At 37.3% G+C, this 23,244-nt stretch overlaps 2 protein-coding genes across 4 annotated transcripts; one reads left to right on the top strand and one right to left on the bottom strand.

Moving 5' to 3' along the window:
• Positions 1 to 4,867: 4,867 nt before the first annotated feature.
• Positions 4,868 to 16,253, bottom strand: LOC111331456 (uncharacterized). 3 transcript variants are annotated; one of them, XM_022936578.2, is made up of 4 exons: positions 16,135 to 16,253; positions 15,045 to 15,117; positions 7,453 to 8,364; positions 4,868 to 5,479 (listed from the first exon to the last, which is right to left on the bottom strand). In XM_022936578.2, the coding sequence occupies exons 3-4, from the start codon at positions 8,170 to 8,172 to the stop codon at positions 5,207 to 5,209; spliced, it is 993 nt and encodes a 330-aa protein (XP_022792313.1). In that variant the 5' UTR covers positions 8,173 to 8,364; positions 15,045 to 15,117; positions 16,135 to 16,253; the 3' UTR covers positions 4,868 to 5,206. The 3 variants fall into 3 exon arrangements, with proteins under 3 accessions (XP_022792313.1, XP_088608136.1, XP_088608137.1); XM_088752010.1 differs by having other exon boundaries at positions 16,042 to 16,156; XM_088752011.1 differs by lacking the exon at positions 15,045 to 15,117 and having other exon boundaries at positions 16,135 to 16,227.
• A 4,999-nt stretch (positions 16,254 to 21,252) lies between these two features.
• On the top strand, positions 21,253 to 23,031 carry LOC111332721 (piggyBac transposable element-derived protein 4). Its single transcript, XM_022938135.2, has one exon. The coding sequence runs from the start codon at positions 21,253 to 21,255 to the stop codon at positions 23,029 to 23,031; it is 1,779 nt and encodes a 592-aa protein (XP_022793870.2).
• The last annotated feature ends 213 nt before the right edge of the window (positions 23,032 to 23,244 follow it).

The raw sequence follows: 23,244 nt of genomic DNA, 5'->3' as shown, positions 1-23,244 counted from the left end.
TGAAACGTGAGAGTGAATGGAATGCGGTCGGAATCTTCCTTTCGTGACGTTTGTAGTGCTGAATGTCGATCAAGCGCGGTGGTAACCCGCTTGAACGACAGAAACAGGTTAACCACGTTTATCGAAAAACTGGCACATTGACTCTGATTTGTGGTGGAGATCAGAGTCATCACTACATAAACGACGAAGTCTTAGAAACTGAGAAAAAGGAATGGAATTCTTAACGTTGAGTTGGATGCGAAGACGAATACAACAAGTAATTATGCGAGTCTGCAGGTTTGTAATACACACTAGTGCATAAACCGTTGCCTTCAATTGAAACTTTGATGTCTGATTACAAATACACCAGTTTCGTTATTGTTGCTGATCCCGGTGAATAAGGCTTATTATTACTGAAGTTCGTTTTGTGCCTCTCGCTTTTGGACTGAAAATTCCCTAGTGAGCTGGCGCACATTATCTGAACTAACCATACAAATAAACAAACAATGGGCTATTTTACAGTTGTGTACTTAATTGCCGAGCCTTTGATTTGGAGTGAGGCTGAAAGTGACCTTGTTTCGTTAGAGATCAGTATCTAATTAGCATGATAACAAAGTAATTTACATTTAAAAAATAGCAACATTTGTATCATAACAAGGTCGCCCTTAGCCTCACCCCTGTTCAAAGGCCCGGCAACCGAGCATTCAACAGTAAAATGGACCATAAGCCACACAACCTGATACTGAGAAAATCAAGCCGCCAAACAACCCGGCTTGAACCTTCTATACTTCCATACCGCTCACCGAAACATTGTTTAGATTAAACAAACCATCAATACACAACCAATTCTTCCATTACAAAGCAAACAAACCACCCAGTCAACTAAAACACATCCCAAACGACAACAACTGACTTTTCACCCAACCAGGTAACCAACGAAAATATCAAAACAACTTACTAGTTAACCTTGGACCTTGTGCTAACCTTATCCCTAACCTCCACTTCCCTCCCCGCCCAAAAACACAGTAGATCACGTAAGTAAGCAAAGATACTTAATTCACTGTTTACGGAAACTGTACAACTGATGTATAAATAGAACCTTGTACGTCAAGGTCAGGCTGTCACGAAAAAGCGTCATAGTCTACCATTAAAAATAATCTGCGAAGGAGTCTTCTGGAGAGTCAATTAACCCCAACCTTTTCTTCTTGTTCTATTAAGTACACTTAAGTCAGTGGTTTTGATAACAAACAGACTGCATGCCACTGGACTCTAAGGTTGTATGATGACTTTATTTACCTTCAAGTGGACTCAAAGTATAAAATTAGTTCTGTTGAAACTTAATACTACGCGATCGACGTAGTTGTAAACAGGTCTTCACTGAGACCAAATCTTAGTAAGCCATCGAGTTGCAGACATGTTTAAATCATATCAAAAGTACATTTCTATGCCTGAGAATATCTCCAATATGCACCGAAACTGGACGCCTTTATAATGTAGCGTAACAAGAGAATATTGAGAAAGTTTGCCGGCCCTAGTCTGAATTCAAGTGAGCAAATTCAAGCGATCAAAGTGTAGACATAAACCACCGTTGTCGTAGAAAACAACGGACTAAGTGTCTAGGGAAACAAGATTTGTTTTAGAAAATCAAAATTTTTAGTTCTTAAGCCATGCATTGTAATGTTTGAATAAAGCCGGGCTCAAAAGCAACGAAATGGAAAATAAATATCTTTCAAATACCATTAGTTCATCGAAAATGGACCCGAAAATCGATCTGTAAACCTTTAAAAGGGGTAAGTTTCTAAATAAAAGTGTGGAGTTGCGTCGGTGGGGGATATTACAACGTAATTTGGTTTAATCAACAAAGTTGATACTCGTAAACTGAATTGGTGATCGAAAAGAGTGTCTAAAGCTGGCTTTTCGAACCATAGCCCTTCGTCAGAGCGAAATATAAACCGATTAGTCATGGCAGTCTAGTTGACATGGGCTCGGATTTATGACTGATTAAATGACCACTTAAAGATTAGTTTATGACTGGAACTAAAGAAATAAAACAGAACTTTTTAAAAATACATGTTGTTATTTTAGGACAAAGATAGTAAAAGCTATTTTAAATTTCCACGCCTGGGGCGGCCGTAAAGAGTTATTTTTACATCGCCCCATCAATCCCTGCAGTCTTGCAAAACAAAAACTCACAAATTTAAGAGTGCACTGTTCAAAATTGGAATTTTAGAATTTTATTTGAAGCAATACAAGTTCTATTTGTAGAGAAGTAATAATTTTGGCTGCCTTGTGAGGCTAGCTATATAGAGGAGGACCACATTCAGTGAGATAAACTATTTCTCTTCACCTGTTGTTGTCGCTCCATGATGTTAAGAAAGATATCATCAAATTTTTCACTTTGATGGATTGCTTAAACGTATCTCATTTACCTTAAGGAACAGAGGGCTGATATATGGGATTAACATATCCTGAATAATTTTTCTAATGCCTCGAATAAAACGCTATTTGCAAGTAGCCTTGGGAGAATTTTTTGCCAAATTTGAAGCCCTTTCATTGTAACATATTTAACAGCAATGAGCAAGAGATAAAAAGGAGGTGTGCATGTAATTTGCTGAAATTAAATCATTGGAAAGGAAAGGTTCAGTAGAAGAAGAGATATTTGCTTCATGGTTACTAGCAGCTTTGAGTTCGCTTTCATTTTTGTATCTAGAGCCTCGTTTTTTTATTCTCTACCGGATTAACTACGTTCCCTTCTTCCGCCTCTTTTTTTTTTTTTTTGGTAATTTGAAACCAGTTTTTCCTCGGTAGATTCATTCCTCTCAGGATTTAGGCATTTTGAGTTGTTTTCAAAAGAAACGAAAGCAACAGAATATTACTAAAACGTCAAAGGTCGCTTGTTCAAACAAAGATTGACTTTTGAGCAAACACGCACACTTCTCATTTCCAATTTTAGCCAAATGTTTTACGTAAACATTGATTTGTGAGAATGTTGTCTAGATGGCTTGTTTCTTACACTTGAAGAACACTTATTTACCCTCTTACTCTCTTAAAAACTCACTTATATGAAATCTCGAGGCACATTGATCGTTTAAAACTTTTAGTTTGGGAAATCATTGCACACTCAGCTCTGGGGGAACTTTTCTTTTCAGCTTTCTGTTTGAAATCGATGGAGAATAAAGAATGTTAAAATTTCTATCAAATAAAGTCTTCCCTGGGGAAATATTTGAATTATTTGCACAGCATCCAAATCTTTCTAAAAGTAAACACGGATATCAATAGCTAATCCTGTCCTCAGATATCATATGGTTCTCGAAGTTCAATGTTTTCCTCGATCTCTACTTCTCTGAGTCTGCCTACGGTGTGAAAACACAGTCTAGCCGAAGTTCCATTCCTTTACAACAAGGTCTCATGTGAGTTTGTGTTCGTCACAGGTAACTACAGAACGCTGCAGAACAACTTCTACCTAAGCACCAAAGCTTCAGTCTTCTAGATTGTCAAAATAATAAGAATTATGTGGGCGTGAGAACCTGAGGTTACAAACAACTCACGGAATAACTTAATTCAGTACGTTGTAACTCTAAGAGGTATTAAAAAAAGACTTGTTATTATTAACCACAAACGCACGTGACGTCATCCACGAGACAAAAACAGGGTTACTCAGCTCCAAATAGCAACCACCTTTTTGCTTCCAAATTCCTTGCATTGCTGTCACGCTTGTCACGCTTGTCTAAAAAGAGGGAAATGCGATTTAATCGGCCTGAAACTGGAATTATTTCAAGGAAAACTCAGCTATTTTCTTTCCAGTAATACGGATTCTAGTTAAGTTTCACAAGCAAGTTTGGGAAAAATATGATTAGCTTCTTCTAAGCCTCAAGTAAGCAAACTTCAATGAGATGTTTTCAGACATGTTTACCTCTACTTGCAACAAGAATACTCTAGACGGTTCGTATTGACATTAGGAAGGATTATAGATCAACCAGCTTTTATATTTGCGTTATTTTCATAATATTTGCGTTGTCATGGAATATTTGTGGCTTCGCGGTTGTGGGCGAGAGATTGACTCGTTGGGATAGAACGTAAAGTTTAAAATTGCAAAAAAAAAAAAGTAAAAAATAAGAAATTTATCTGCACAAGGAAAAACCACAGGGTTCAAATCCAAAGTACTGTAAATGTCACTTCGATGTATCTCGTATGATCGGAGACACGTCTGTCTAAACTAACGCTTATTTACAGTCGTGTCAAAGGATGGGTGAGACTTTCTAGCGGATGAGTCATGGTTGCAAATGTCCTGCAGTAGATTTATCCTGCATGGGAATAGCGTTATCCAACTTTTAAACAACCGGGACTGTCGTAATAATGTATGTACTGCTGTTTCATTCACATTTAGCAGTTGACTTTCTCTCTCGACGGAAGAAAAAAATAGGTGGGTTAGATGAGACTGGTGTAAAATTATTACATATAAAAATATCTCGTGGATTTTTTTTTTATTATTAATTTTTTCCTCTTACAGATTAGATCAGTGTATTTTGGGCCACTCACGCCCACACACTCTTGCAACCCAGTCCCACATTTTGAGAGTGAGCCTAAATCGGGACTTATTTACGTATGAACCGAACAATCTAAAAATGATACGTTCCCATTTCCCCGAAAACTTCCTTTCAACAGCCGCTGACTCAAAGAAGGCATTCAATTTATAACACATTTATGCATGAACGGATCAATCAATTAAACAACAAGTTCTCCATTTCCCAAAAAACTTCCATTCAACTTTTGCTAACTCAAATGAGACATGCCAAGGGTTCTTTCCATATTAAATGATAAGAACTCCTCTCTCCGTTCTGACTGAAACTTCGAAATGCTCCATAATTTAATGATGAATGAACATGAATCATGATCGCTGCAATTTTTTTATTCAATTTTTTATAACAGTTAACTAGATAATGTAATATTCGGATTAATTTTACTTGACATTTGTACACATATATATAATATTCATTTGGATAAACTTCTTCATTTCTTTCTTTTTTACAATTCTCGCTATAAAAAAAGTATATTCTCATTATTTTACTCGCTTTTAATTATTTCTGCTTATAGTAGATATATCTCCAGCAAGGAAATAAACATTTGTTGTATCACAATTGTGAGAGAAAAAAGTGTGCGATGCATGCGCGTAAGTACTATGAGTAAGCTATAGATAAAAGATTTTTTATACATTTACGATTCCGTTTTAAAATCCCTCTTGGCTCTGATTTGGTGAGGCACAGCTTCCGCTGTATTCACCGGCTGTTTCAAAATCCATTGACTGAGCCATTTGATCACTTTCCTGAGCGCTCAGTTTTTTGTTCTTCAGAGGGTTTTTCCTATCCAAATGGCTCCTTTTTTCCTTCAAATGATTTCTTTGATAATCACTGGAAATTGTCCACATTGACTTGTATGGACGCTTGGGGTCTGGAACACGAACAAACCGCTTTCTGAGTGACAGAGTGTGTCGAACGGCATTCTGTTGACAAAGAAAGAAATACTGGTTAGTATGTATCACAATGACCTCAATTAACTAGTGCAATCATGGTCCTAAACGGGAATAAAAATGAGCACTCCTCTGACGATTAACAATCACACGCCCTCATGCTGAGTTGATTTAGGATGTTTAAGCAGACGTAGATCCTTTAATGTGTTGAGACGCATTTGCATATGGATGGAAGAAGTTAGTTCCCTTTGATTTGAAGTGAACAACAAAAGAGTCGAGTGGTGAAATTAGGTGTTGGAGAATATTTCCTCTTTGATCTGTTTTCTCTGAGTCAGCAATAATTCTGAATGACGACGGTTCGGAAATCTTGACATTTAAGTATTGCTTTGGTCTATTTTTATATGCAAGGAGGCCAACATCATCAGCGGTAAACGCATTCCAAATAGAATTACATTGATCTCCCATCACAAAAGTTAAAGTCGTTCACGATTCTCCACGATATGTGCTTTCACTGGAAAATTGTATCAAAACCAGTTTAGATGGAAAAACCAAAATCTTTTCTCAGCGATTAGAATAGATTCATCTTTTTGTTTCCTTTCTCGTTACAGTGCGAACATACTATTAGTAAGACAGAAGCAATAGAAAAAGGATAACCATGAGTCTGCCAGGAAAGAGTCTGCGGTCTACAAGTACTACAAAACAATACCGTCGCGTTGAAGAAAGTAATTGTGAAACATTCACCAATACTGAATTTGTAACACCCTCATATCGGTAAAGATAGCGAATGGACCTTTTATGTAGAATTTCAAGATCTAAAAAAAAAAATACTCGTCTAACTTAAGCAAATATTAGCTTCCTCTTTTTTTAGTTTTAGGAGATAACTGAACACAGGAAGACTTTGGGCTGAAATAGAAATACACACTGAAGGGATATGACATTCTCCTGGAAAGATTACTTCCGAAGAGGACCAATACAAAGACCACGAGAGATCCACAACCTGTTTGCAAGAGGCTTAAACTGGGTTTAATTTAGGTTTATAACATTGATTTTTTTTCCTGTTGGGACACGATAACTTGGTGACAATTTGCTTTGATAAAGCCATACTAACAGAAAGCTAATTTTTTTGCATGACCTCGCGACGAATTCACTTCAAACTTCTTTTTTACCGTCAGGGATGTTCATCTTTTAAGATATTCGAGTCGTATCTTGGCCACCAGATTTAGCAATAGAAGATAGGCACGGTATTACATTGAGAGGTGGCGGAATTTCATTTCAGTTCTTATTCAAACTTTAAAAACACACAAGTATTGAGAAATTGATATGAAAACATCTTCGCGAAAAGCACGAGATATTGTAACCTCAGTTCCAGCTTGACGAGAACTAACTTAACACACAACTCACTCTTTTCTTAGCAATCGTTTCGTAAAAGTTGCTTTAGCCATGCTACAAATGTTTTATATCCTGTACTATCTTTTGCTTCTGCATATCTGTCAGATTTGTATTTTTGTTTAAAAAGTTTTAGTTTTTTTTTTGTATGCTTCTAATACAGGAACGCCCTAAATAGCATCTCTCGTACACACTTTAACAAATAACGCATTCCTTCGAGTTTTATACCTTGATGATAATCTGACAAAAGTTCAGTCTTTGGGAAGAAAAAATACTGAAGACAAAAGCTTTGCATTTTGTGTAGTGTGTAGCGGAAATCGACGGTTTTAACGGCATCATAACACGAAGTCTCTTTTATAACATTTCTGTGGTCTACTCAATCTCTCTCACCGCTTTCTTCCCAATTATGCCAAAAGAGAAATAGTTGTTTGTTCAGCACCTTTGATAATTTCTTTTAACAGAGTTGAAGCTTGAATTATGATAGGTTTTGATTTCAAAAGATATGAAAAGGGCAACAGCTAAACATGGAGAGGTAACCACGGATAGAAGCTCGAATGAATACATGAAACCGTCAGTGTGTGGACAAAGCAACTTGACTTACTGACTGATTTGTAGCTTACCTTCCATCCTTGAACTGATAGATAAGTCCCCTTGTCGTTAAAATATGGTACATTCTTGACAATCCAGCTGTAAATATCCGACAAAGTCATCATGTTATTGTTTGTAGATGTGATGGCCATCGTAATTAGATCGGAATAGGAGGCCCTTCCCCAAGGGTTCTGCTGTTGTGTGCGCGACTTCGTAACAGGTGTATGTGCTCTTGCTGGGGTCTGCGTCTCGGGGAATTGCGCCAATAAATCATCTCGACTGTTGTTTGAACCGGAAGAGGCAAACGAACGCGGTGATTCTAAACTCTCAATGTCTTCTTCTTCATTGCAGTCACCACTCCTTGGAGGTATCTCCACCTCCTGTGCGGCTGCTTCAACTTTCTGTCTCGTATACTCCGTAACACTTTGTATTGGCGGAGCTCTGCATGTTGTTAATAGTAGATCATTGCGATGATCTCTTGACCATCTGTAGTTTTGGTGCGAGGGAAGCAGAGGTGGTCTCCACGTTAAGTAATTTGGCGCAGACGCGGGCACGATAACACGGTCTGCTCTACAAACCACACACTCAAGCTCTCCGTCGATCGTATTCCGTGACCCAACGGTGCCAGTGTCCATGCAAACAGTTCGGGGATCGTGATTTCCTAAAGAAGTACTTGGATAATGTATCTCTGTCCTAGGTTTTATTCCATTTCGAATGGATTTGTTCACCGAGTCTGGCACTTGTATGAACATACTTGGATTCTCCTTTGGTTGAGCACTAGTCGATCACACGAACGCTTCGGACATGTGTTCGGACTGAAAGCTCGGGAGACTGATATAGTTTTATTTTCATCAACGATTATTACCGGAAACACTTATGTCGTCAAACGAATCGCTCCGACGTTACTCCGACTGTTGATGACGTCAGTAGAACTGTTCATTGAACTGAAAGAATGAATGTCACGGCTGAGTAAACACCAGACATGGACAAAATTATTTGTTTTGGAGATTTTGTTTATGTTTTCGGAAAAATTACTGGCATTTTCTGAAAGCTCTTAATATTTCCTACATAATCACGTAATTTTTCTTGAGAATGAAGGTCATTTTTGGCTGTTTAGGAAGTTTAAGTTTTATGGCGTGTGACCAACCTCTTACTTAGTAACAGCATCTATAGTAAACATTTACATATTTTCGTGTGAGATGATGCTAAGGGTGGTCGTGTTATGGTTATTTGATATTCTATCCAACAAAACTATAATCTTATGAAAATTTTTTAGAAATAAAAGTTTTGACTCAAGTGGAAGTCTAAAATTAACTATTCACTAGTCGTTCAAAATCACACGATACGTTTGTAACGAATATAACTTGTTCGTAGTGTGACGAAAGAATCCGCCCGCGCAGTGATGCGTCAGTGAGTACTCTTGTCACAAAAACCAGAAACTCATTTAAACCAAGTGAGAGCTAAACACCACTAGCATCTTGCTGTCATGATTTGCTTACACTCGAGAGGTTTGATAAAAGGATTTCCACTATAGAGAATTTATACTAAGGTGAAAATGAGGAAAGATCTCATTTAAATGACACTGGCCGACCTTTGAGACGGCAAACAGATTAAACGGTTGTTTGTGAATTATCTTTGTGCCTCTTTTCAAAGTATTCAATGTGGTGAATATACATAATCAACCTCATTTTATAACCACTCGGTTAGGTGTGAATATAAGGGGAAAACAAGTTTAGAAACTCGATTCAGACAATCAATGTTGAGTCATAACATTGTGACTAAACTTTTTGTCGAACAAGTTACTCGCGAACTTTGATCGGATAAAGCAAGTATTTTACGAACACAAATATTATAGTTCACTTGTTTTACTCTTTCGTATAAGAACTGAGAAGAGCTCAAACGAAAACGACTTGTTCTAAGAACCCCGAACGTGGAGTGAGGCCAACCAAATTTCCACTACGTTTGTCATTAGATTCAAACAGATTGGCTCGCATGACTCGCTACCTTACATGAATTATTTGCCACACAACTGTTGAATCACACTAGACTTGTCAAATTTAATCACGAGACACAATAAAAAAGGAAATATTGTATTATATGTATTCTTTGGTTATGTAATGTAAAAGAGCTTCATGCATGAAGCGTCATCAGTGACAACTTAATAACTTTGCCAGCACTCTAAAGGATACAGAAGTTACAAGAGAAAAGATTCTTCGTTGAATAAGAGGCAAGAGAAAGGATCATTACTGCTCTTTTTTTCATGTATGAGTTAGTGTTAAATAAGCGTGTGTTACCAATTATTTTTAGTAGTCCTTGTGTGTCCAAAATGTTATTCTTATAACGTCGGTGATAACTTATCTTCTACTTCCTCGCTTAACAAACCGATGGATTGACTGCATCTGAGGAGTCTTCTTTCAAATCAAATTTAAAATAAGCTCATTTGGGAAAGGCGAAGTGTCAATAGTGTGTCAAAATTATTGATTAAGGCCCTTTGTACATATGACAAACAGGGTTTCTTGGATCAATTATACTCGTTCCAGTGTTGAAAAATAGAAATATAGTATCAGAAGTGGTATAGAATTAAAAAGCAGTGGTTTTTATAAGATTTGGGAGCACTGAATTCAACTGAATAAGAAGTTGTTTTAATCGTTTGCGGCAGATGAACTAAATCAAAATACATTTGAATTAAATTATCTTTTGAAAGAAACGTTCCTATCCTCTAGACATCCGTTTTGAGTCACGTACGAAGTAAAGATATTAACAAATGTTGAAATTCCTCATCACGAGAATGAAATGTACACAGATGGTTGGTTGTTTGCGTGCCGAATACGAACCATGTTTGTAACCGTGTCAGGATCATTTCCGCTGCTTTCAAATCTTCGTTCCGCTATTGCGAAACTGTGTGACATACAGGCACGCCAAAGCACGCTTCATGGAAGCTTGAGTACCACGTGAAAGTCACTACCGGGTGATATTAGATAACTTGATTATTATCTTCAGGTGAATAACATTGATTCACATTATTTCTCAGTTGATAATTCGGATAAGTAACATTTTTCGTAAAACTGCCTCGGCACTCCTTAGAATGATTTGACTTCTGCGGAAATAAGACTTAAAACTGTCCAGCTTGTAAATATATTCAACATGGAGGTCTCCTTCCTTTTCCTCCTCACGTTCGATCCTTCGGTAATTTAGCACCTATCTCTGGCATTACGTATAATGTAGGTCTTACATACTTCCTATGCTTATAATACTGCTGTCTTCTAAGAGTACTAAACAAGGACCATTTAAGGTCCATGTAAATTATACTAATTTGAAAGGAAAGCACCCAATAAACTGTTTTTTTGTTTTGTTTTTGGACTTCTACAGCTTCATTGAATTTTTCGGCACAGGTTCGATGGTATTTGTCCTTCAGTTGCGTTGTCTTTACATTTCACGGATAAATCTTAAAGTCATCAGGTAAAGATTTTCAGAGGTAGTATTTCTATGCTTTTATGACATTATCCCAGTCGTTCGGTTACTCAAGACAAATGGTGTTAGCTAGCTTATATTTTTATTACTCGACAAGTGTTAGGTAAGGTTTATAGATGTTAGGTTATAATTAGGGACAATTGGTTTTATTTAGCACATGCACAAAAGTTAGCCTTAAGAAAGACATTTTGATTGGTGAGGTTCACTTGTGAGGATTTTATACATATCTGAGCTGACCATTGTTGCTTAGAAATAGTTTAAGAAGAAGAATTATAGAAGCCATTCTAGGGTTTCATTTACTCATACCAAGGGTTCTTTCGTTTATCTTTTGCATGATCAAATTGTTTTGAAATGATAACCTTGGATCACACTTACAAGCAAGGGTAACCTAACCACAGCTGTTGTTTATCAATTTTTGGCAAGACATTATAAGTACTTGTCGAAATTTAAAATTGTTTGGTAGTGATAGAGGTGGACAGGCCTAAATTAAAAATTCATGTTAGAGGGTAAATTTTAGATTCACAACAGGCTAAAGAACCCAGAACTTACATCTTGTATGCATTATGCATTATGTACCATAATCTTTTCTGAATTAAGGGAATACCGGATTACCTGAGTAATTCAAAGGGCATAGTTTGCAAATGGTTCAATGTTCTACTCATACCTCCTAACTGACCACTAGGACATAAGAAGTAGGATGGCAAGCTTATAGTTTTTACAGAAACTGTTACTCCAATCTGGGCGAGCGATTCAGTAAATCTTTCATAAACAATGGGAAATTTCTTGAATTTGTACTAGCTCAACTGATGGGCAATTATAAACGTTTTACTGTGGCTTGCTGCGGGGTGTTTCAAGCAAAATTGCCATAAACCAAGCACAGTTATTAAAGCATGCACATGTAATACACTAAAATTCTCAAAGCAACCGGGTGTATAAATTTGACATGGTTTGATGCTACTCTGGTTTAGGGATTTAATGAATGTAACCGGAGAATTGCAATTCACAGACCCATGTGTTTAATGCACATGTGTATTTAACAACCAAGAAAATTTATCGTTACCTCGACGCCGTTGAGAGCCACAATGTCTCCTTGATGAGAAACGAAAAGTCCATCGTTGCCTCTAAAATGACTATCTTTTTAACCAAATTTGACAACCAACTAACTAAATGGAATAAAAATTATAATCTAGCCTACTGATTAAGCTGAGAAACTTTAAAGGTTATGGTTAAGATCATAGATTTGTTTTCATGTAACTACTGCTTTTCTGCTGCTCATTTGGGGGATTATCAATGGTTCGAAACGTTACTCTCATGTAAATAGGCGAACTGGAAACGCAGTAAAAAGTAACACTGATTGAATTGCGTCATGTTTTGAAGTTTTTCTTATTTTTAAGTTTCTGAGCGTGAAGATACCAAGTAGGTTTTAAGATCTCAGGGATTACAGAGTGAGCAAATTCAGATGAGTCCTGTTGTTGTTTTGAAAGCAGACTTTGCTGGTAAGTTTATAAAAATGATTTTATTTTCATAAAGAGTTGGAACAGATAAAGCCGAAAATATCAAGACACCGATAGCCATAGTAATTCGTCTCTCATAATGGGTCAGTAAACACTGGTCATTAGTGAAACCCACTTTATTTGCAATTTGATGGTTCACAGTACATCTTGGCTATTAGCTTTACGGGAAGACGTAATCACTTACGTTTAGAAAATTTGCGCAACAGTGCAATTGTTCTCTTAAACTTAGCAATCATCTGACGTAAACAGACTATAGAGTAGTATTTTTTGGTGTGATGGTGTCACATTCAATCATAAACATTTTCTACAGAGTCAAAATTGCCTGTGAACTGTTATAAGAGGAACTAGACTGACATCATGCATTGTTGAGCTAAGTAGAACTTTTTAGCACTGAGAATCAGTCAGCCAGCTAAACCTGTTTAATCTTCAAAAGCCAATTCACAAATTTTTTTTCCTATTCCATGTACACCACTGCAAAACGCCATTGCCGTTCACATTTTGGTTGTTCCGGTGATAATCAACGTTGTACGATCGTCCTTTGTTACGTGTGCTCTTATATTATGTAGGTCAATGAAACAGTAACGAATAGGATGTCACATAAAACTGTATATCACTCATCCAAGTCACTTTTCTACAACCTGTCTTAGATTTTTCTTCAGAGAACATTTTTTCAGAGCTGATATCTGATTTTTTTTTTGTTATGTTATGTTTTTTTTGTTGGGTCATTGTCACAAGGAAAAAGTATAATTTTAGACTTTTTAGTGATACTTCTTAGCTCACGCATTTGAAACCATTATTACACATTAGACGCATAAGACAGATCACTTCACTCTCTCAAGAAATGCTTCCTCCCATCCCACGCAATAATATTTTATTAGGAATCGAATAAACCTCGAATACTGAAATAGGCCGGTAAACAGAGGTTGAATCTTAACCACATCTTGTGTTGATAACTCATTTCCCTCCGTGGTGATAGACTCTTTAGATAAACATATCGGTATAACGCAGACAAGACAAAATTAACAACGGATTACAAGGATTACAGATATTTGTTACATAGAGGGCGTTTAGACGTTAATGAATTTTACACATTCAAGGATTGCGGTTGTCTGATGGTTAACACTGTCACGCATGCATACGCAATGATGTCATCAATAATTACTTCTCAAAAATATTTTGTTATGGGCTTGTTGCTAATGAACAATTCAACTTCATTTTGAATTGCCATATTCCATTTTAGTGGAACATGGCATATTAGGTACGATGTCAATTGTAACTTCAATTACGTTAATGTAACGGTAATCGGGTATTTCAAATACTTCGCATGCAGCTAACGCGGAAATTTGCTCGTTACACCCTTTTCTCATTTTGCATCAGTCGTTTTGTTTAAAACTTTTAGAGGCTGGAAAGTTCATTTGAGTGAACCAAAGATCTTGTGTTTGTTTTCTTTAGAATATTGCCATCTTTGCGGTCTTTTCTTGTACTGAAATACGTGCAGAAATAGAACGTGGCTTAGCTGTTGTAAATCAGTCCGAATGGTATTAAAGAAATGGCTTGGTCTATCTGAAAGACTGAGTTTCAGTATAAAGATGCATTATTAAGTTGCACTGATCCTTTATCGCAAAATTGATGGCATTTGAGATCTCTGACATGAATTAAAAACCGACAACGCAAACTTCTAAACAGTATCCCAAATAAGCAGCTTAATACCAGCAGTTATGTTATATTCATCTCCCAAGCACTACAACTGTAGTATCAACAGCTGGTAATTTTGTTATTTTAGTAAACGCGTCATCATGTATCACTCTCAAACTCTCCAACTTTACACCTTTGATTCTCTATTTTTTGATGGCTTAACTTATCCGGTAATTTTTACAAAGGATTTGCCTGATAGCCACTCGTGATAAAACTTTTTGTTTGCTGGCATTAGGCCATTCCTACTTTTTTTTAAAATTATATTCTTTATTCCATATGCTAGATAACTAAAAATATATTCTTCACAACACGATTAACCTCTCATTTACTCAGATTTAGATAAATACACCGAAAATAGCTTCTAACTTTGCGATGACATGTAAACTAGGAAAACGTTTCATCTGTAATACAACACGTTTCGTTTTAGAATGAAATCATAAAGTGATTAACGTAAATTCAGATATTTATAGTAAATGAAACTTGAGAATCATTCAAATGTATGGCAATAACAGTCCAAGGCAGTCAAATTACAGTACAGTCTTATGGTTCTCCTGCCAAGAGTGAGTTGAAAATACATCAAATTCTTAAGATTTTGTTCAGATAACTGCTAAGGAACCAAGAGGAAGACAACGGGAAATATAAAGCGCTACAAAAAATATCGTACAGCTGTTTCCGAGTCAATGCATTGACCCCTGTGAACGGATTTAGGAGCAAGGTCGCACGGATTTGTGGACTGTTTACGACAAATCCTGAGGTAAACCAGATTAAAGCAGAAATTTAAACCGTAAACGTTTACATGTTGTGTTTCTTTTTATAAAGGATTAAATCTCGGCTTTTAACGTAATCAATTGATTTAATTGGGATAAAAATACATAACCCTCCTGTTGCTTTTGCAGTAAATAGCTCTTTATTTCTAGTTAAACGATTCACAGTTACTTACTTACCGGCAAATCTTTAATTCTTGAAAACAGACAGATTAAATCGCCGAGAACAAAGTTAGACTTCTTAACGGGAAAGCTATGATGGGTTAAAACAACATCAACATTCACATTAAATACGAAGGCAGATGATTAAAAAATAAATCATTATGCACATAATTGTTCATGTGTTTCGTTAATTTCATACATTTTGGAAGCAGTGATTCTATCATCGGCTATATTCAATAGATGCTCTGTCACGCGCTGATGACGTCAAGCGGTGGGTAGGGCCGTGACGTCACCGCCTAATTGTTTACTATCTCCTTGAAGAGTAGCGTGATTTTTCAACACCACCGTTTATTGTTTGATATTGGAGGTATATTTTGATTTTCTTTAACACGGCTTCAGTATTCTGTATGTCCTATTTCTTAAGTCTTTGCTTCCTCGGTGATCGTTAAAGAAATATTTGTAAATAAATCAAAGTACCTATCGCGGAAAGAATAGCATATTTTCTAGAAATAGAAATACCAATGACAATTTTCAAATGTTTGGAATCTCTTCAGTTTTTAAAACTGAGAAAACAGATTCTTGTGAATAATAAATGGTGAGAGCTAAAGATTCAACAGAGAATTGAGAACTATGCAAAAATTACGGGAGATCATGGTTTTTCATGATTCGGAAACCCTTATATTTGATGATGTACAATTTGAATTGCTTACAGATATATCGTCATCTGGCGAAAAACAAAAGAAATTCGGACCTCATTGAGCTAAGAGCCACTTTATAGATAAAACTAATAATATTTTGTCTAACACTCTATCCTAAATAACGCTGCGGAGGTTGAATATATATTTTTTTTAAATGACAGCAAGATGCAAAGTTTGGCTTCAGAGCGGAAGAGGACGATATTTGACCAAGTAGCATCATTAACATGAAACTTGAACGTTTGTGGTCAAAGTCCGTCGGGCAGATACTGGGTAAAATGAAATCTGGAGCCTCCCTCTAAACTGATAAAATTACTCACAAAGCTAGTGATTCTGAGAGGATCGAAGAAGATAATCATGCATAATCTGAATTTCGCCATACCGAGCGCTTTTCAATACCAAAAATATTTTACCTCACAGAGTGATGTTATGTGATTTATTCCATCCACGTACAGTCTATGAAGATTTCTTTCAACGAAGAAGTGGGAATTGAATAATCAAGCGTCGTTCCTCGTGATAACAAAAACCTCCTTGAAATGAAGACATCACTTCCGTTTGACTCGCGCAATTTCCGTGCCGTTATTCCGCTATTGCGAAACTCAGTTACTGACATTTAAGGGAATTTTTAGCATAGTTGAGTAGAACCCAAATCAGTTTGAATAACTTAAAATTTTATTCTGTCAGGGGATAGCAACTATTTACAACCGACGAAAGTACGAGAGTGCATAAAAAAATGAATTATTTAATGGGACATCGATATTGCCTGGTCGTGCTAACAAAGATGTTTGTATTCAATATAGGTCATCATTCCACCCCCAACGCACAATTACTTTGACAAAAATATACTTAGATCAGATGGAAATTTATTACACGTTACCTCATCCAAAGATTACAATGAGAATAATACAAAAAAAAAAATGCAATGCTATGCGTCATATGACACGAATTCAAAAAAATACTTTTGCCTATATACCTACGCATCAATTTTGACTTTTTTTCAAGCAGCGTCATACTTTACTGACTTATGACTCCTAAAATTGTAACTAGGAAGAGGCACATTGACTAATTAACAGAGTGGGAAGGTTTCTGCAACAATCTTCGCTTTGGAAGCTAAAATGAACCGAAATGTTTACCGACAAATTACTGTTGAATGAAAATCAAACAGGAAACACGCACCTATGAGCATCGACTAAGAGCTGGATTCGGTACTCTGTTGTTTTAGTAATTTTTATTTATTACTACAAAATTTTATAAGATGAAATGGCCACTGCAGAGCACACTTTTTCAACCGGAAATGTCGGTTCCGTCACAGGAATGTCGAAGCTGTTCGCTGCAAATAACACTGGCTCAATTTTCTTTTCATAGAAAAATTCCACTGAGTACGTACAAAGTTCCAGATACCAGAATTGCACACCAAACTGTCGCTAGCTTTCCACTCACTACCAATCTTTTTACAACTACAAAGGAATACATTGTGTGAATACCAACCACTGACCAAGTGCTTTTCTAAACTGCAGTTGCAGTTTGAATAATTCTCGTACCAGTTCCCTCGCTGGCATATTTCACCCCACTTTCACCCGCACCTCAGGAAACTTGAAAGTCAAGCATTCCTCTACAATGAAAGACTTTACGCTGAACGCAGGTATTCCACAGAGAATCCAACAATACAAGAGTCTTACAAGCATGAATAAGACACTCAGCGCCTGCAGTCTTCTTATTAGGACTGGCGATGTTTGACTTCGATTAATATTACAGTAGACAGTGGGGATAGGGGAAGGTAATTTCTATTGCCCCACCCCTGTCTCTCTCCTTCCTTTTGGCCGTCGCTCACCCGCGTGGCACAAATTTCTTTCCCCCCCCCTCCCCAGCCTTGCGATGCTGTAAAAAATCAAAGGTAGCCGCTATAAATTTTCTCTACGAGAATACTGAGCACTCGGTTCACCAAAACTACGCCAACTCTGTAAGCCTGCAGAAGTTACTGGTTTTATATTGGTTAAGACTCACTATTCAGATCATTTCAATTTTATTTGCCTGTGAGTGAGGAAGGGTTACGGGGATGGGAAAGGTTATGTGCCCAATCCACCAACCCCTCACCTATACCATTTGTTCACCAGAGTGGCTTTAAATTACGACATAACCGCTTACGAAAGTGCGCGCTCTGATTGGCTTATACCCTCGGTCCATATGTCTGTGGGTTGCATTCTCATTTCAGTTTGTTTTCCTTCTTTTTTCAACTTCAAACAATAAATGTTTGAAGTCTCGGTGTTATAAGAGAAATGGGCATCGTGCAACCATCGAGTTATGGATGCACTTGGGAGCTTTGCTAAGCACGAAAGAAGCGTAAGAGTCGCACGAGGCGATGGCCGAGTGCTCAGCAAACCTTCCGAATGCATCCATAACTTGATGGTTGCAGGCTACACGGTAACCGTTGCTCAATTCTAAACTTGATGAAAAGGAAGAAAAAAAAAGAATGAACTTACCTTCATGAACGATGTAAACAATTTAACTGATGGAACTGACTGAAAACGGATTGCATCGGGAAAGCACTGGGAAAGAGGAACGGAAAAAAGGAATAAGGAAGGATGAATGGAGAGTAGAGAGAGAATTGAGAAAGGGAAAATTGAAACGAGTTTTGACTGATTGTATATAATGATCTACAATGTCCACGCACTGTAGAGATTGTGCCGAAAAGCTTGAGCTTTACCTGGCACTCAATCCAGAGACTGTCCCAAGACAGACAGGAGTGGAGAGCTTTTGTTGCTGCGCTACATGCCAGGAGGAATAATGGGGAGGATAGATAGATAGATAGATAGTTAGTTAGTTAGATAGATAAATAAATAGATAGATAGATAGATAGTTAGATAGATAGATAGATAGTTAGTTAGTTAGATAGATAGATAGAGATAGATAGATAGATAGTTAGATAGATAGATAGATAGATAGTTAGATAGATAGACAGATAGATAGATAGTTAGATAGATAGATAGATAGTTAGATAGATAGATAGTTAGATAGATAGATAGATAGTTAGATAGATAGATATATAGATAGATAGTTAGATAGATAGATAGATAGATAGATAGATAGATAGATAGTTAGATAGATAGATAGATAGATAGATAGATAGATAGATACAGTGTGGAATTTTTTTTTCCAGGGGTAATTATGGGCATTCGTGCTCTACTCTCTAGGTCGCAATGGAAGGAAAGGAATGGATCGATGATGGGGGAGAGAAGTTTACCCTTTTTATGGTGGCTGAACACAGTTTTTGATACCTTTGTTTCTTTCACCATTTTCTCGAAAACCCTTGATCTCTCGGTCGCCAAAATTGGCAGCAAGCAAGTTAACAACACAAACTTTGTTTTTACAAGGTTAAGCAGACGTATATGTCGAAAATTGTGTTCAGCCATCTTAAATTTTTTGTTTTGTTATTTCATTGCCTAGAACTAAGCAATTAGAGCAAAAAAAAGATCATACGAAATAACGTTAATCTAGTTCTTAAAGACAGCAACAATTTTATATCTCGACAGCCGGTGTTCCGTCACACTCGGAGGACGAGTGACCCATTTAAATTTCTAAGGGTTCCTGGCGAGTGCTTTAGTCTTCTAAAAAAGCTAAAGCACTCGCCAAGAGCCCTTAAAAGTTTGTAAAATTTTACCAGGTGTCATGGTAAATTGCAATTTTTCAAAATCGTCATCCACTTGTCGTGATTTTTTGCTTTTCTTTTATCGTGCCATGAAATGTCAGTGAGCATCAGGTGTTTGATATCTGACCCTCTCCAGGCGCCGCGTTCGACTGACAAAAGAATATTATCCAAGAGTGAGGTCATTTTCAGTCTGAACCGGTATAAATCGCAAAAAAAAAAAAAACACTACTCTTAGGAAACTGGATAAAAATGTGTAGCATTGTGTCAAACATGACAAGAACGCAATGTGCCACAGCGCTTAAAGCACTACCTACATGTTTGCAATGCATATCAATTTTGCTTCTATGTGACTTGCAAACAACTAGCCACAAGTAATGGTTCGCTAATGACATCTACTTAACCTGATCAAAACATGAACGTATGTTATTTACCGGGCATGTGGGTAAAAAATTTACTCAAGACCAAGGGCATGTTTTTTTTATTTTTCTATACAAACCTAGACCTAGACCGGTAGAGAACCGGGGAGAGTGAGGAAGTAAGGGAGGGTAGGAGGATCATAAGAATATTACACAGCCTTACGGGGGAGGGGGGAACAGGTAAATTAAATCGTAACACAACCAAAATTCTCCGATTCTCCCATCCCTCCTCCCCCCCAGGCGAAAAAAAATGACTGACCTCTACATAGCTTAGCTTATTTGTTTCTGTTTTTTTTTTTTTTTTTTTTTTTTTTTTTGCTTTTTTTCTTTAATTTGTAGCGTATGGCACGTAAAAAAAAAGTTTAAAAAAAATCTGGAATATGATCTGTATTTCAAAAGCTGGACTGATTCCAAGTGCGCAATTAGTCACCTGGAAATCGTAATGAATTAACACTCGCCTAAAAGACACCATCTGCCTTATGATAGATAAGTTATAGGCGAAAGAACTTTTGCGTAAGGCGTAGGGTGAGCTGAAATTGAGCTGGAATTGGCCAGCGCCGCTCAAGGGGAAGAGGTTCGGGGAATTTGCAGAGACTGTGGGGCCAGTGGACTTGCAAGGAGAGAGAGATATTGCATGCAACGGCGTAGAAAAGGTCTTAACTTTCCTAGAGACTTCAACGGCCGATGGCATTTCTGCCACGTACTCGCGTGAATTAAGCTCAAAAACGAGATCGTGACCCCCAGCGAGGCCTCATAGTTAAGTATTTGTAATTGCTAACTTTATTAATAAAGAGCTCTTAAGTTTCAGCGTCGTACGTTTAAACAATCATGGCATTGCTTTTCGAAGGTATACTAAATCAAGGAATGTTTCGATATGAAGAAAGTTTCCTGACGTAAACAGATTATTTGTCGTTACTTAGTATATTGGAGGATTTTCATCTCGAAAAATTTTGTAGGGATCTTCACCAGACAGAGGTACGTAACAAATAATTCCTGCCTTTGTACATACATGCATGTAAAATCGTGATATAATTCGGAAACTGCACTAGCTTATTAACACTGCTTTTAAACAACTGTAAAAATAACTATTTCCCTCCCGGCCCAAAAGGCTTAGCTGAACAGTTTTGGCGATCAATCGACTGAGTAGTATTCGCATGGGAGTAATATGCTGCACAAGTTTATGTTGTGTTGTTAACTAAAATAATTTTACGAATTCCAATACATACTACGCATGTTTATCCCTTTGTGACCCAATGGCAGATATATCTGCCATGATGCCGAACCTTGCATAAATTTGATCAGCAGACTCTCTACTATTAGTTTCCAAGCCTCTGTCAAATAAAAACAATCGCCATCTTGGATTTTTATAGTTTGTTTTGAATTGGACGCGTTTTCACCGAATTTTTTCAAGTTTTTTCGAGTCCCTTTGGCACGAAAATTTCCCGGGAAAATTGAAGGGCTGTGTAAATATGTCTGTGAATAGTAGAAGCTATACAGTAGAAGAAGTGCTTTTACATTTGGATGGTGACTTCGATATTCCCGACGAAGGAGTTAATTCAGACGTTGAATGGCTCGATGATGAGGATTTTGAGGAGCCTGATCTTATTTTGCCTGCAGACTCAGTCGCTCTACCCGACGAGGAGGAAGAGGAAATAGATCTTCGAACTGTTCAAATTGAAGAAGCCGACGATTTCGATGAGGAGGTGGTAAGAGGGAGACCTAGCAATGTAAGTGTGGAAGAATTTAGTTGGTCTGATGACAGGTCTGAAATAAACATTCCTGGGTTTTCAAAAGCAGTAGGGCCAAATACCATCTTACCAGTAGGCGCTTTGGCTCTTGATTTCTTTCTTCTTTTTGTGAGTAATCGGATCCTTCAAAATATATTGAGGGAAACAAATCGCTATGCCTCCCAGACTTTGCAATCTAAGGGTAAAGATCCTTCCACTTGGAAGCAAGTGTCTATGGAAGAGCTGAAGGCATTTTTTGGACTTCTCATAGGAATGAGTATCCACAGACTACCTTGTTTACGGGACTATTGGTCTTCGGACTGGGTTTTGGGTGTTCCAGCATTCTCAAAGGTCATGCCTCGAAACAGATTTTTGGACATTTGGAACAATATTCATCTGTGTGACAACACAAAAATGCCAAGGCCTGGAGACAGTAACTTCGACAAGCTCTTCAAAGTTAGGGAATTTATTGAGGATTTGAAAACAAATTTTCAAATAAACTATGCCCCTCACCGTGAGCAAGCTGTGGATGAAGCTATGATAAAATATAAAGGTCGCACTTCCCTCAAGCAATACATGCCCATGAAGCCCATCAAACGTGGCATCAAAATGTGGTGTAGGGCAGATAGCACTAATGGATATTTGTGTGACTTTGATATCTACACTGGGAAGACACAACAAGGAGTTCAACATGGACTAGGTTACTCAGTTGTCACTAAGTTATGTGAAACCATAAAAGGTCACTGGTATGCCATTTTTTGTGACAACTTTTTTACCTCGTACAGATTGATTGAAGATTTGTATCAGAATAAAACACTGTGTTGTGGGACTTTGCGGTCAGGGCGTAAGGAATTTCCCCGATGTCTCTTTGACAAGGATCGCATAAAGTCAATGAAGAGAGGTGATGTATTTTGGCAAATGAAAGGTCCAGTACTTGCAATTACCTGGATGGATAAGAAGGCAGTGCATGCAGCAGGCACTTACACACAAGCACCTCAAGAGAACCTTCCAGAGGTCAACCGGAAACAAAGAGATGGAACAATTCAACGAATTACCTGTCCCCAGCTTATCTCGTCCTACAACACATACATGGGTGGTGTAGACAAGAATGATCAGATGAAATCCTACTACACCATTCCTGTATCTGGAAAGAAATGGTGGATTAGAATTTTGTTTGATCTTATTGACAGGAGTATTTTCAATAGTTTTATTTTGGAACAGGAGTCACCCAATCATGGAAAGAGAAACCTGAAATCCTTTCGCATTGACTTAGCAAAGCAACTAATTGGTGACTTTTCCTCTCGAAGGAAACATGGGAGGCCCTCTGATGAGCCATTGTTGTTGTGCAATGTAGAAAGGCACTTTCCTGAGTACCTTCCAACAAATGAAAGTGGGAAGAGAAAGGAAAGAAGGTGTAAAGTATGTTTTGATTCTGGTGTGAGGAAGATGACAAGTTACTTCTGCCCAGAATGTAATGTCGGTCTTTGTGCTGCACCATGTTTCCGCACCTTTCATCAATAATTTTGGCAAGAATCTAAAGTTTCTGACTCTTAACCACAGTTACATTGTGCTAAGTTGATAAAATTATGTTTATTTTTGTAATTGCCAAAGAAATGGTGACTTGGATGCCAAGTTTTGGTTTTGATGGATTGCGTTACTTGTCACATGTCATGACTAGACTTGAAATTTGAACCTTGTAAATAATTGCTTCCATCAAGTTAACTTTTTAAAATA

The sequence above is a fragment of the Stylophora pistillata genome, chromosome 3, assembly GCF_964205215.1.
Source record: "Stylophora pistillata chromosome 3, jaStyPist1.2, whole genome shotgun sequence".
Lineage (NCBI taxonomy): Eukaryota > Metazoa > Cnidaria > Anthozoa > Scleractinia > Pocilloporidae > Stylophora > Stylophora pistillata.
The sequence above is the reverse complement of the archived record's forward strand: the minus strand, read 5'-3'. Positions and strand labels throughout refer to the sequence as shown.